The 14,418-nt window shown below is 36.5% G+C and overlaps 2 protein-coding genes across 2 annotated transcripts; both read right to left on the reverse strand.

The window, feature by feature from the left end:
- Positions 1 to 643: 643 nt before the first annotated feature.
- LOC109170113 (7-deoxyloganetin glucosyltransferase-like) lies at positions 644 to 2,624 on the reverse strand. Its single transcript, XM_019319074.1, has 2 exons — positions 2,056 to 2,624; positions 644 to 1,781 (listed from the first exon to the last, which is right to left on the reverse strand). Exons 1-2 carry the CDS (start codon positions 2,561 to 2,563, stop codon positions 850 to 852), a joined length of 1,440 nt encoding a protein of 479 aa, XP_019174619.1. The 5' UTR covers positions 2,564 to 2,624; the 3' UTR covers positions 644 to 849.
- A 6,693-nt stretch (positions 2,625 to 9,317) lies between these two features.
- LOC109170111 (7-deoxyloganetin glucosyltransferase-like) lies at positions 9,318 to 11,231 on the reverse strand. Its single transcript, XM_019319071.1, has 3 exons — positions 10,667 to 11,231; positions 9,502 to 10,475; positions 9,318 to 9,468 (listed from the first exon to the last, which is right to left on the reverse strand). The coding sequence occupies exons 1-2, from the start codon at positions 11,181 to 11,183 to the stop codon at positions 9,535 to 9,537; spliced, it is 1,458 nt and encodes a 485-aa protein (XP_019174616.1). The 5' UTR covers positions 11,184 to 11,231; the 3' UTR covers positions 9,318 to 9,468; positions 9,502 to 9,534.
- Positions 11,232 to 14,418: the final 3,187 nt, after the last annotated feature.

Raw genomic sequence — 14,418 nt, forward strand, 5'->3', positions numbered from 1 at the left:
ATATGGTTCAGGGGTTCAGGTGCATCTAATAAGTGTTTCCCGTGTGATTGTGTGTGTGATTAATGTGCGCGAGTTTTGTACTTAATGTATGTGAGTCTTATGTTTAATGTGCGTGCGATTTGTGCTTAATGTGCGTGAGTTTTGTGCTTGATGTGCGTAAGTGTCTACTTAATATGAGTTATTGAAACTTTTTAAAGTGCATGAGTTTTATGTTTGATATGCGTGAGTTTTGTGCTTAATGTGCATGAGTCGTGTGCTTAAGGTGCGTCAGTTTTGTACTTAATGTGCGTGAGTGTGTACTTAATGTGAGTTATTTTTAAAACTTAAGGTGTGTGTTTTTGTGCTTAACATGCGTGAGGCTTGTGCTTAACATGCATGAGGTTGTGTTATGAAGGTGTTTTGTTTGTGTGCTTAATGTGCGTGTGTTGTGTACTTTAAGTGCACCAGATTAATGCTTAAGGTGCGTCCACCCGCACAACCGCACGGGAAGCCTCCAATGCAAATATAATATGCAACAAATTGTGCATTCCTCTTCCTACTCAAGGCAAAACATCAACCCTATCTTGCATGCCATGCACCACAAAGCCTTTCGTATAACTTCCATCAACACCAAATTTAATCACAACCAATCCACTACTACACATTCATCCTGAACTGTAGTATCTACGTGTTGTAAATTAATACAATAACAATCACACTTTAAAAATTTTCATGAATTACATATGAATAGACCTGGCCTTATGCTATAAATATATTGTTAGATAACAAATAAAACACAATGGAACTTAGAACACGATAGAGCGTATGACGATCGAGGCAGGAAATAGATCAGAGGAGCTAGCTAGTATTTTAATTTGGAGATAGAAATTTATTGATCACTTCCTCCATGTTGTTGTAAGATGAACCCGTTGGAGCAGTGGCAGCATCTTCTGCCAATTTCTTCAATTCCATAGCTTTTCTCCTCATTTCATGCCCCTTTTCCCCACCCATCAACTCTCTCACAAGCCTTTCAACTTCGCATCTCTTCACATCAGTGTCAATCTCCATTCCAATTCCCCATTGCGTGCAACAATACCAGCAATTAGTTTGCTGGTCTGCAAAGAACGGCCAGCATATCATAGGCACCCCGCTGCAAATGCTCTCCAGAGTCGAGTTCCATCCAGAGTGAGTCAGGAACCCCCCGACCGCGGGGTGGCTTATGACTTGCTCTTGCGGGCACCAGCTCGCTAGCATCCCCCGCTCCCTGGTTTCTTCCACGAATTCGCGTGGAAGAACAGCTTCTTCCCCGGAAACAAGATCGGGTCTAATGATCCACAAGAATGGCTTCTTGGTGTTGGCTAATCCCCAGGCGAATTCCACCAGCTGATCCGCTGTCATCACGGTGATGCTTCCGAAGTTGACGTAGACGACGGAGATTGGGTCGTTGGTGTTGAGCCACTCCACGCAACTGGTGTCTTCTTTCCAGAGGCTTAATCCCAGTGCTCTCACGCCGCTGTCCTCCACCTGTTGCTCGAAGAACTGGAAGGGCCCGGCGGCGTAGACGGGAGGGAGCATGGATTGAAGGCCGTTTAGAGCTTCTTGTTCTAATGCATCAAACGTGTTCACCATAATTGCGGAAGCACTCTTGGCTCTCTCTGTTATTAGGACGATGTATTTAACTATAGGATCATCTGGGTTCGTAGTTCTTATAAAACTCGGAAGATCTCTCAACCTTACACCGGGCATGCCCTTTACCCAATCCAAAACCGTATCCAAATACCCATTTTCAAAGTAACTTGAATCTGGAAAAAGAATTAAAAACATATCAGACTAGATCAGGGTTGGTATGCATGGATTGGAATTGAAATAATAAATGGTTGGGTGAGTCCACCAAGTTGGCTAGACTGTTGACTTAGTAACCAAAATGTTCATTCTATTAGTTTTCTTGATTTTAACAGGTCAGGTAAGGTATGTACAACTCTTATTTAACTAGAATTAGTAATAACTGCAGGTTTACCTAGTCATCTAGAAAAAAAAAAAAAAAAAACCTAATGCTATATATGGAATTTTGTATACCTTTAAGTGGCGAGAATCCTTTGTCAATGACTAGGCGGTAAAGCACAAAACCCAAGAATCCACCGGCGCCGCAGGTCCAAAACAAGATTTCCGGGATGCCAAATTCTTCAGCTGCATCAAGTGTGAAGAACATGCCGCCGTCAGATACGATGCAAGAAACCGGCGGCCCGGATTGGTTGAGCCTAGCTATGAGATCCTTGAAAGGGCCAAGACAATTCTGCGTAATGGACTCACAAAGAGTCGCAATATCTTGGGTTGCATCCACGTCGGACGGAGGAAGGCCGTCCGGTATGGTCTCAAACCGGAAAGAAGGAAGGCCCTTGACGGATTCCGGGCCTCGGGATCTGAGAAGGCGTCTATGGTTGAACTCAGAGTTAACAAAGGTAATGTGAAAGCCCTTATGATTGAGGATTTTGGCTAGCTTTAGCATTGGGTTTATGTGACCTTGAGCTGGGAAAGGGATGCAAACAGCATGTGGCTTCAATCCTTCGCCGCTTATCGATCCCATTTTTAAGTTTCAATGGATTCTCCGGTCCCTCCCCCGCTCTCCGATCACTTTAGTTCTTTTATTCACTAACTGGGAAGGGAAGGCATCCCACATTTATAGAACCGGGAAATTAAGTCACAAATTAAAGCACGTAAAGTCACAAATGAAAAAATAATCAAAACAAATATCTAAAGTATTAATCCAAACATAAAAATTTGATTATCAATAAGATTGAATAATATCCGTTTTTAATTAGAGAATGAGTTTTTTAGTTATATTTTAAAAAATTATAAACCGAACGAATACGTATAATTTTGAATTACATTCTTAGTGTGTAATCCCATGAACCAAACACACCCTAAGTTATTCTAGAGTTAAACATGTGAATATAACTAGCCATTGGTAGTAAGTCCAACAAAAGTTTTAATACTATAATATAAAAGAACAAAATAAATGTGACCAAGTGAGTAAAACATGATTTTTGTACTTTAATAGTTATGAATTATTCTTGCCAATTCTTCACAACCAAGTTCATCACATTGAATTTTCTTAGTACGATTTACGTACTAGATCCTCCTGGCTGTAAATTATATTTAAATCACATAAATTTATCCCACAAACAATTCAATAAAATGTATGCATACATGATGCCCTATACAATTGTAGCTATGCGTTAATTTACATATCCCCATACATGCATGAAAATGTCACTATAACTAAAGGTCCAAAGTGAAATAAAATTTGAAAAATATAAAATTTAATTAGCATAACCCTTGCAAAAGTACAAATAACGGATTTGCATGCAAACCTCGCTCGTACAAGTTCAAAAGATTAAATAACTAAATAAGGTCGCAATGTTAAGGAATTACACATACAAATATATGGCACGTCAGCCTTGCATGTGAAAGTGCATAAATTCTAACATGGAAATATTTGGGAATAAATAATATAATTTGTGATGTCATGATAGGGTGGATGTCTAAAGCATTCTAACTTCACTACACATAATAGATATATAATTTGAAGAGATAAATTATATTAAAAAAAAATCTTATATAATAGAATGAACCGAAAGTTGGAAAAAATTAAATTCATAACTTTTAGGTACGAGAGAGTTTTATTCCATCCACTCAATTATTCCTTTTGAGGTATCTAACGGTATTATTAATATATAGAATAAAATCATGTTTAGTTGAGTCACCATGATTTACATCCTCCCAAATGTTCTGTCGGGTCGGGGTGTAGGGGGCCCTTAGGGTTGTGGTTCAGCCTTTCGGAAGAATATATAGAATAAAATAAAGAATATATATATATATATATATATATATATATATATATATATATATATATATATAGTGTAAGGTTCCCGTGCGGTTGTGCGGTTGATTAATGTGCGTGAGGTTTGTATTCAATGTGCATGAGTTTTGTACTTACAGGACGTTTGGTTGGAGAGATTTTAAATTCCCTTCCCACATAATTCCAAAGGCCATTAAATTCCGTAGTTTGGTTGGAGGTAATTGCAATTCCCCCATTTTCATGGAATTAAAATTCCATGTCCCCTCCTGGGATTTTAATTCCTAGGAAAAAAAAGATAGTGATGAGTCAAAATTACTCCTTCCTTTTTTAACTTAAAATTAATGTCTAACAACAATAATGGACATTTTTGACTTTATACTACTTATTCCCTTTCAATTCCCATGTATACCAAACATTGAAATTGAAATTCCTAGTAATTCTATTCCTGTCAACCAAACACTGGAATTTAAATTCCCACTTTATTTCCAGTAATTCAACTCCCATGGAATTACAATTCATTTCCCACATAATTTCCCCCCTCCAACCAAACGCCCTGTTAAGGTGTGTGAGTCTTGTGCCTAAGATGCCTAAGATGCGTGAGTTGTGTGCTTAATGTGCGTGAGTGTGTTCTTCATCCACTGCTGCATTTTCTTCTTGTTTTTTGTTTCGAAGTGGTGGAGGAATGGATTTTGTCTTGTTTTTAACAAGAAATCAGAATGGATTTTGTCTTGTTCTTCTTGTTTTTTGTTTCGAAGTGGTGGAGGAATGGATTTTGTCTTGTTTTTAACAAGAAATTCTTCTTGTTTTTTGTTTCGAAGTGGTGGAGGAATGGATTTTGTCTTGTTTTTTGTTTCGAAGTGGTGGAGGAATGGATTTTGTCTTGTTTTTAACAAGAAATCAGAACAGTCACTGAGGCTCAAACTCACAATCTCCCATATAGGAGTCCAACGCGGGTGCCATCTGTGCACAAAGTATTTGGCAGCTTCCTAACTTTTTTTCCATCTTTATCCTTATTATTTTAAATAAAATGACATCATTTACCATTCTTTATTAAAGATTTACATAAAAAGAAAGAAAAAAAATTAATATATATCTCATATATAGTATAAAAACAAAACTTTTTAATTTTTTTAAATTTAATATATATCTCATATATATTACAGAGTATAAAAATAAAAAATTTGTTATAAATTAAATATATCTCATATATATAATAATATAAAACTAATATAATAATCACATTATTTAAATTTTATGAAAATATTTTTTTTTTGTCTTTTTACATTTATCAACTTATAAAAAAAAAAAAATTTTACCAAACACTTTTAAGCATAATCAGCTAGTTAACAGTTCTTCAGTTTTTAATTTTTAGCTTATAGCTTTTCAGTTTTCAGCTATCTTTTCAGTTAGGTTTGTCAAACATAGCTATATATGGTAAGCAGAGGTTACGTAAGTGAGAGTACTAAAAACATGACCAATAAAACATATGAATATTGGTTGGCAGTTTGGCACTATCAAATATCAATACAAATATCTTGCGGTATAGATCTTGAGCAACTATTTATTATAGGCTACATTTGTGCTGGCAAAGTTACGTAGGCCTTTATATTTGTTGAAAGCAAACTATTTTGAGGAATTAAATGTTGAACATGTACCAAATAATTGGTAGTGGAGTCTAATTTTGTGATGTTAGTTTCTCTTCTTTTTGCCCATTAGCTTTAAGTTGGCAACTCCTTTCTATATGGTTCTTCATTCTTTAATTTACAAGAAAGTTTGAATCCGCTATTTGAACTTGCGCTCTGAATGAAACCCGTATTTGACTTAACCGTTAAATAATCACAATGCAATAAATGAATCTAAATTGCTCATAATTGACCAATTCAAATCAATAATGTCGATAAACAGTTCCATGCTGAACATGCAAATTAATAATTGTCAAATCTATTATCTGATCAACATGATTGAATTACCCCATTCTTCTATATTTATATATATTTCTCATGTTCTGAGGCTGATACGTGCCCTAGCTAATGGCTTAACTTCTTTTGACATATTTTCTCAAAAAAAAAAAAAAAAAAAAACCTTCTTTTGACTTACCGTGCAACTCGCGGTTTATCTTTACAGTGGCTGGGTATACAAGGATTAACCCGACGAAGTTGAGATCATCTAAGTTTTCCAAAAAAAAATATTATTGATGGAAGATTAATAATACCTGACCCAATTGTTCATAAGCCCAAGGAATGCTTCTTTTTTTTTTTCCCCAAAGAAAGTTGACCTAGCAACTTGAACCCCATTTAGTAATTAAATGGGTTAATTTCCTTTGAAATCCAATGCCATCTATAATGAAATTAGTATTCCATGCACTATGATATATATTGCAAGGTGAACCACGGTAAATTACCATGGACCATAGTTCATATTTTTTTGGTTGCCCTACGGTCAAGACTCAAGGCGCGATAGGGGGTCAAATGATTTGCTTTTTTTCACATAGATGGCGATTGAACCTCCAACTTCATGCTTAAGGGACGAGGTGCTGAACCACCACGTCAACTATGTTGGTTGGACCATAGTTCATATTAATGTACATTATTTGTTTACTGAATAATTATTATTTGATATATAAATAATAAACTTTTAGTGTATTAAAAATATACATTTAATATATTCAAAATATACCTTATGTCAGTTGTCTATCTTACAAGGTTGACTATGGTCTATGGTATAATGATTGGGTGAATCATTTTCATATGAGTTCATTTTTAGTATATTGAATATTCATTTTTAGTATATTGCAAATTCATTTGTAAAGATTAATTATATATTTTAAAAGTTCATTTGGAGTGTACTACAAATATATTTTAGTATACTATCTAAATATAAAATTATAATATATTAAAAATGAGTCTTCAATATACTAAAAATAAACATTTATCAATAATGGACAACGTAAATTGATTTATTGATTTTTTTGGTTTGAAATAATTAATTGTAGTCGACCTAAATTAGCTTAACGTACTCATTATTGACATTTCCCAGATATAATACACCTACAGATAGCAGCTACAAGTTTTCATATAAATCAATGATTTCATCATGTTAATGAAAAAAAGCCTTCAAGAAGGCTTGATCATTTACTCTTTTTTTTTTTTTTTTTTTTTTTTTTTTGAAAGCTGTACATTTAACATCACTACAAAATCGTAAAATATTTTAATTTAGTTTATTTTTTTTTTAATTGTAAAATTTGTCCCAACTTATTAGTCGTGCTAACTTCTCGTCCCTAAGCTATAACTGACGTTGTAAATTTTGTCTCTAATATTTTATTTGAAAAAGAGTGAAATTTGTAACGTCAGTTATAGGTTAAGGACGATAAGTGAGCACAATGAATGGATGAACCCTACAATTTTCCCTATAATTTAGGGTAAAAATACAATTTTCTTGAAAAATTAATATTTATTAGGAATAAGGTTCAAATTGGCCACTGAACGTAACCTGAAAATGCAATTAGGCCACTGAACGAAAAAAAAGTGCAATTAGGCCATTGAACACTCCAAAAATGTGCAATTTCACCTGATAGCAGGTTACCCTCAATCTTAGCAGGTTATCTGCTTACGTGGCAGCTGAGTTGACATTTTTAATAAATTTTAAATCATTTTTAATAAATTTTAATAATAAATTTTTATTTAAAAAATTTTTTAAAAAATAAAAACGACTTTATTTTATTTATTATTTATTTTTTTTTCAATTTTTTATAAAATTTATTATTAAAATTAATTATTAAAAATTATTTAAAAATTATTAAAAATGCCAACTCAGCTGCCACGTAAGCAGGTAACCTGCTAAAATTGATGGTAACCTGCTATCCGGTGAAATTGCATACGTTTGGAGAGTTCAGTGGCCTAATTGCATGTTTTTGGAGTGTTCAGTGGCCTAATTGCACTTTTTGTTCGTTCAGTGGCCTAATTGCATTTTCAGGTTACGTTCAGTGGCCAATTTGAACCTTATTCCTATTTATTATTAATTTATACTGTAACGTGGATCATGGTGTACATATATACATTATAATTTGCTTATGTATATATAGATGGTATAGGTGTCCATTTTGGCGTGTTTGGTGCAATGAATCCGAAGGTTATTGCTACCAAGTACCAACCTCAAACAATGAATATAGAAATTACAAACGCATATTTGTTTTATATTATAGTTTCAGGTCAATGTCCACAGACTACGAAGTATAAACCACTTGCTAACTTATTGGCTTCTAGCATCTTCCATCAAACCATAAAGTTAACCATTAATTATTTGCCATTTTCCTATAAGTAAGGAATTCAATAACCTCGTAAGCAGGATTCGAAATGCCATTTTCCCACTTAGCTTAGTTAACCAAAGAAGGAAAGACAAAAAGAAAAGAAATAAATGGTAAAAGGTAAGTTGATAAGCCTCATTCCGTTTTAGTCCCATACCCAACCCAAGGTCACGTAAAAGGTAAATTATAGCGTGGAGTATGATTGACATAAGACACATTTTTAATATATTGTAGATTTTACTGACATAAAGTACATTTTTAATATACTGAAGGTATATTATTTGTGTAGTAAATATACATTATTTGATAGTATACCAAATAATGTAATATATGTATACAAATTATGTGCATTCAAATAATGTAATTCAATATAAAAATAATGTACTTTCAGTATATTAAAAATGTAAATTATGTCCCGATCCAACTTATAAGATGGACCATTATCCATGGTAAAATCAATCCTTACAATTTTAATCATAATAATTTAACAATAAAATAATATTAAACAAGCATTTAACAAAAATAAATACTGTAATTAAATGCGTCAGCATTATTATCTGCATTGGACGTAAAAGACAATAATTAAATGGCATTGTTAAAGTTGAGTTAGGAAGCAATTAGAGCATCTCCCATTCATTGGAGATTTTTTTAAGTTGTGTGGTTCAACTAATCCCATTCTAATATCAACATCCATAATCATTTCGGGGGGTCCACTCACCTGGAATTATATATTCAACTATCTATTATTTTTTAGAATAATTCTACATGTCATCCCATTTCCTATATATGCACATTTTCTACTCTTATGACATGCTTTGAATCCTTAATTAAATAGGGTGGGTTAGTTTTCAAAAAATATAATAAAAATAGGGTGGGTTATGATTATTAGATATTCATTTTTTTTCATTCAGTAAAATTTAAACACTTGCAATTGATTTGTTGAAAGGAATTAGTATTCTACCTCCATATGTTTCTTTAGGCAAACAAATTTCTTGCTTTGATTTTAAGAAATTGCGAGGAATTTGTATTCTATCCTTTTATGGTCCGTTTGGTTATATATATATATATATATATATATATATATATATATATATATATATATATATAGGGTTTGGATAAAATAGCAACTTGCTGCATAGGAAAGAAGTTGACGGTAAAAGCTATAGATTAAATGGCTTTGCTAAAGTCGTAGCCAGGAAGCAATTGGTTGTCTGCCGGCCGGCCGGCCGGAAACCGTGCCAAATCCCCAATTTTGTTATAACTTATATGATACAGTACACATGAACATGACACTCGAAAGAGTAATTAATGCTGCAAAAGTTATAAGTGAACTCCACATGAATTTTTCAATATATTAAAAAGTTATTATATAAAAGGCATAGTGTTAGTTTGACTAACATTTTGGAGACAGAAGTACTTTATTGAAGATTTGTTCTAAGTTGACATAAGATGAACCTGATGCAGCTGTAGCTGAATCTTGAGCTAACTTCTTCCACTCCATCGCCTTTCTCTTCATCTCTTTCCCCTTCTCACCATCCATCAACTCCTTAACAAGACTTTCCACTTCGTTTCTCTTCACATTGTTGTTAATCTCCATTCCAATGCCCCAATGGGTACCACAGTACCAGCAGTTGGTCTGTTGCTCCGCGAAAAACGGCCAACAGATCATAGGCACACCCGCACAAATGCTCTCCAGAGTCGAATTCCATCCGCTGTGAGTCAAAAACCCTCCCACCGCCGGATGGCCCAGGACTTTCTCTTGCGGGCACCAACTCGCCAGCATGCCTCTCTCTTTCGTTTCTTCGAGAAATTCCGGTGGAACAACGGCTTCTTCCCCGGAGACAGCATCAGGCCTTATGATCCACAAGAACGTCTTCTTGCTGTTCGCTAATCCCCAGGCGAATTCCACGAGCTGGTCGGGGGTCATCACGGTGATGCTTCCGAAGTTTACGTACACGACGGAGTTTGGGTCTTTGGTGTTAAGCCAATCGAGACAGGTTTGGTCTTCTTTCCAGAGATTTGATCGGAATGCTTTGACGTCATCGTCTTGTACCAGAGTTTTCTCCAGGAGCTGTAAGGGGCCGATGGTGTAGACGGAAGGGAGCATGGATTGAAGGGCGCCGAGGACTTGAGGCTCTAAAGCATCAAATGTGTTGAGAATAACGGCTGAAGCCTTGTTAGCTCTCTCGGTTTCTTGGAGGAAGAATTTCACCATATAATCATCTGGGTTTGTAGTGTTTATGAAACTTGGGAGATCTCTTAAACGTATTCCAGGCATGCCCTTTATCCAATCCAGAACCGTCTCCAAATACCCATTTGTTAAGTAACTAGCATCTGAAAAATGAATAAAATGAGTGAAAATGGTCAAATAAAGCCTTAAACTTTTCCTTTGTCAACCAGCTCAGGTAATTTTAGGCTTAGATACAAGAAAATAATATGTTTAAGAGTTTAATTGTAACTTTTAATAGTTCAGAGTTTAATAATAATATCACAAATAATATGTGCATGATATTGTTTTCCGGTACCTTTAAGTGGTGAGTAACCTTTGTGAATGAGCTGGGAGTAATGCATATAAGCCAAGAAGCCACAAGCACTGGTGGTCCAGAACAGGATTTCCGGTATGCCAAATTCTTCCGCCGCGGCAAGAGTGAAGCTCATGACGCCGTCGGAAACGATACACGACACCGGCGGAACGTTGGACGTGGCGGTGTTGTTGAGCTTGGATAGCAAGTCCTTGAAGGGGCCCAGACATGTGGTGGTAGTGGACTCGCATAGCGCAGGAACGTCTTGGGTAGCGTCGGCGTCAGACGGAGGAAGACCGTCGGGAATGGCCTCGAACCGGAAGGACGGCAAACCTCTGAGAGAATCGTGGCCGGTGGATCTTAGAAGGCGTCTGTGGTTGAACTCTGTGTTAACAAAGGTGATGTGAAACCCTTTTTGGTGAAGAATTTTAGCGAGTTTAAGCATGGGTTTTACGTGGCCTTGGGCTGGGTATGGGACTAAAACTGCATGAAGCTTAACAACTTCATTAATGGAACCCATTTATTTCCTTCTTTTCTTTCTATTTTTTCCTTCTTGGTTATGACTTATGAGCCTATGGGAACAAGAAGGGGTTCCATATTTATAGGAAAATGTCAAATAATTCAAGGAATTGAAGAGTAATGTAATGCACTACTGCACCGGAAAGGAAAAGATTAAGCGTAAAAATAACATTTTTTCTCAAGAAAAGAATAATATTTAATTTATTTTTATGCATTTTTCATTCCTTGGCAGTTGGCATCCTTAGCTATATAAGGTACTAGTATTTGTCCCATTCACGAAAAATATGTTATAAAAATATACCTTAAGATTTATTCATATATAAAATAACACTAATAATTATGTGTGAATTGTTATGATAAAATTATGGTCATAAATATATTTACAATTAAAATAAGAATTGATATTTAAGGTGGGTGATTACTACAAATCTTAAACTATATTAAAAATTTAGTATATAGTATTTAATATTACAAATTTTTAAGAACTTAGTAAACTACAATAGCAATTGAATTACAATTTTCAGAGTCCGATCAAAATTTTTAGATCTTTGAGATTTCAAACTCTAGATGTATCAACATACAATTGACCTTTAAAGACCAAACAATTATTTATAAATATAAATGACTATTAATCATCATCACCACTTTCTATTTGTTATTGGCTTTTTTTGGGCTATTTTATTTTATAATAATAATAAGGATGAAGATAATAATTGTAACAATAATTGCTCACCAAAATAATAATTGTAACAATAATTGCTCACCAAACCATATGACTATATTATAGTTAAGATTTGGTAAATAACTGATAAATGATTGAGTTAGTAGGTTTGACTAGTTGATAGCATATTAGCTGATTGTAGAAAAGTCTTTGATAAATTAGTTGTTAGCTGTTAGTTGATAGTTGATTATATGCAAAATGACTTTCTCAGAAAGCTAATCAAAAAAGCTACTTTGAGCAACTTTTTGAATTTATGTTACAAAACAGCAACTATATGTTGTTGAATTTAAATGGCCCATTAAATATTATTTAAAAAAGGATTGAATAATCAAAGTGTTTTTTTTTTTTTTTGGCTAATGATCTTGTGGTATAGTAAAGGTAATGTGACTCTCTACCATATGGAAGGTAATGTGTTCGAGCCTATATGCTTCAGTATGAATAAAGTCAATAGTACTCCAAAAAAAAAAAAGTGTTTTTATTGGTAAAAAGCATTCTTCCCAATCAGAATCTAGCATGATTCCATAATTAATGGTTAACTTTATACCATACCCAAATGTGACATTTGAAGTCAAATGCTTAGTTGGAACAAGAAAGAAATTAGAAAATGGTTCTTGTAGCCTTTCTAAGCGGGCGTACAACATTTATAAAAAGGATTGCCCCAACCTCCGGCTGCTACCATATAATTTAAAAAATATATATTTTTATAGCGTTTATACATTATCAACAAAATAAAACTATTGGGCGTGAGTGAGCTTGTTAGTCTGCAAGTTGTATAGGTGACCATGACAATATAATTGACAACACAACAATTTAATATCGTGGCGGGGACCGGCCTCACCCTCAAGCTAGGCCAACGAGACTTTTGGAATATATATATATATATATATATATATATATATATATATATATAGGGTTGAGTTCAAATGAGGACAACAATATTGACAGGATAATAGGGCTGGCACCCAACCCGGATCACAAATGAGCATCTGACTCAGCATCACATGGGTACCCAACGGGCAGAACTCCAACGGTTAGAATCCAACAGGTGTCACATTTATTGTCATTGAAGCCATCTTTGATGCCACCATTGATGAGAGAGAGTTAAAGCCTCAACGCCTCATTCATGACTCTTCATATTCTTGCCATTAGCTCAGCTCCCCAAGGATGTCTCTTCATGTTGTTACCGTTAGGACCTAGCATAAATAGAACTTCCCTCAGCTGAGCAGGGGACACACTGTACTTTCTATACTGAGACAAAGAGCAATACAACTATTGTTACTCTCTTTCACGGAACGTCATTCTAATATTATATTTCCGGTAACATTATTACCGTCATTGGTGCTTTCATTGAGAGCCTGAGTCCAATACTCAAGCAGGCTACAACACAACTCATTCTTCTTTCAACAGCAAGCTTGAAAGAATGGTGTCCCGCAGCTCCTATGGTTCTCGCAACGTGAACAATGACAATGCCTCAGGTGACCTCCGGGACCAACTCACCAACAATCGCGGAGGGGACCTTCGAGACCAACTCAACAATGGAGGGGACCTTCGAGACCAACTCAACAATGGAGGGGACCTTCGAGACCAACTCAACAATAGAGGGGTGAACCAAGCCGTGAACCTCCAGGCGACTGCCGATGTCATTCAACAAGCAGTGACGGCGGCGCTAAATCAGGTGGCGGTGGGACTGCAAGGCCAAGTGCCCCCGCCGCAGCCCCAGGAAATAAGGGTGGAGACCCAAAGAAGTGGACCGGCCAGACGACAACCAGGCCCTTCCCAATCTGCACCAGAACGATTGGGACAAAGGGCGCCCGTGCGGGAAAGATTAGGACCACGGACCGAGGGATCCTCTACCAGAGGTCCTCGCCAACACGAAAACAGAGAAGCCGAGAGATCACCCACAGAGGAGGTGGGCGAGTCTCGGGAGCCGACCCCACGCCAGCACGTTGATGAGTCGGCCTTACGTCGACACTTGAAGGAGCGACGCGTCGAAGAGCCGGCTCAGCGACGGCACTCGGCGGGGAAGCGACGCGTTGATGAGCGGGCTCCACACCGACACTTGGAGGAGCGGCAGCCGGCCCCGCTCCGGCACCCTGATGAGTCGGCCCTGGTCGAGAGGCTGTAGAGAAGAATCGAGGAGTTAGCAAGAAGGGTGGAGGCACGGGAGCAGTCGCCGGAACCCGAGGTACGGATGGCAGCACCATTCTCCCCAAGCATCATGGACGTACCTTTGCCGAGGGACTTTAGGTTGCCCGCCATCAAGGAGTACACAGGGGTCACTGACCCACGCGTCCACATGACGAGGTACAAGGCTGCTATGGTAATGATCGGGGCAGGGGACGCCATCATGTGCCGAGCGTTCTTGTCCACCCTGGATGGAGCGGCCCAAGACTGGTTCAACACCATCCCTGATGGTTCGATCCAAAACTTTGGGGAGTTGTCCAAGAGTTTCCTGACATACTTCTCCGGTAGCATACAGCGTAAGAAACCCTTCTCTCACCTTGTGTAGTGAAGC

Source organism: Ipomoea nil, unplaced genomic scaffold (genome assembly GCF_001879475.1).
Source record: "Ipomoea nil cultivar Tokyo-kokei standard unplaced genomic scaffold, Asagao_1.1 scaffold3321, whole genome shotgun sequence".
Lineage (NCBI taxonomy): Eukaryota > Viridiplantae > Streptophyta > Magnoliopsida > Solanales > Convolvulaceae > Ipomoea > Ipomoea nil.

Excerpts from the sequence above, each read along its gene's own strand:
- LOC109170113 (XM_019319074.1), bottom strand. The coding sequence starts at position 2,563 with ATGGGATCGATAAGCGGCGAAGGATTGAAGCCACATGCTGTTTGCATC. Across the intron at positions 1,782-2,055 it reads AGGATTCTCGCCACTTAAAG|ATTCAAGTTACTTTGAAAAT; the intron begins GTATACAAAATT and ends TTCTTTTTCCAG.
- LOC109170111 (XM_019319071.1), bottom strand. The coding sequence starts at position 11,183 with ATGGGTTCCATTAATGAAGTTGTTAAGCTTCATGCAGTTTTAGTCCCA. Across the intron at positions 10,476-10,666 it reads AGGTTACTCACCACTTAAAG|ATGCTAGTTACTTAACAAAT; the intron begins GTACCGGAAAAC and ends TTCATTTTTCAG.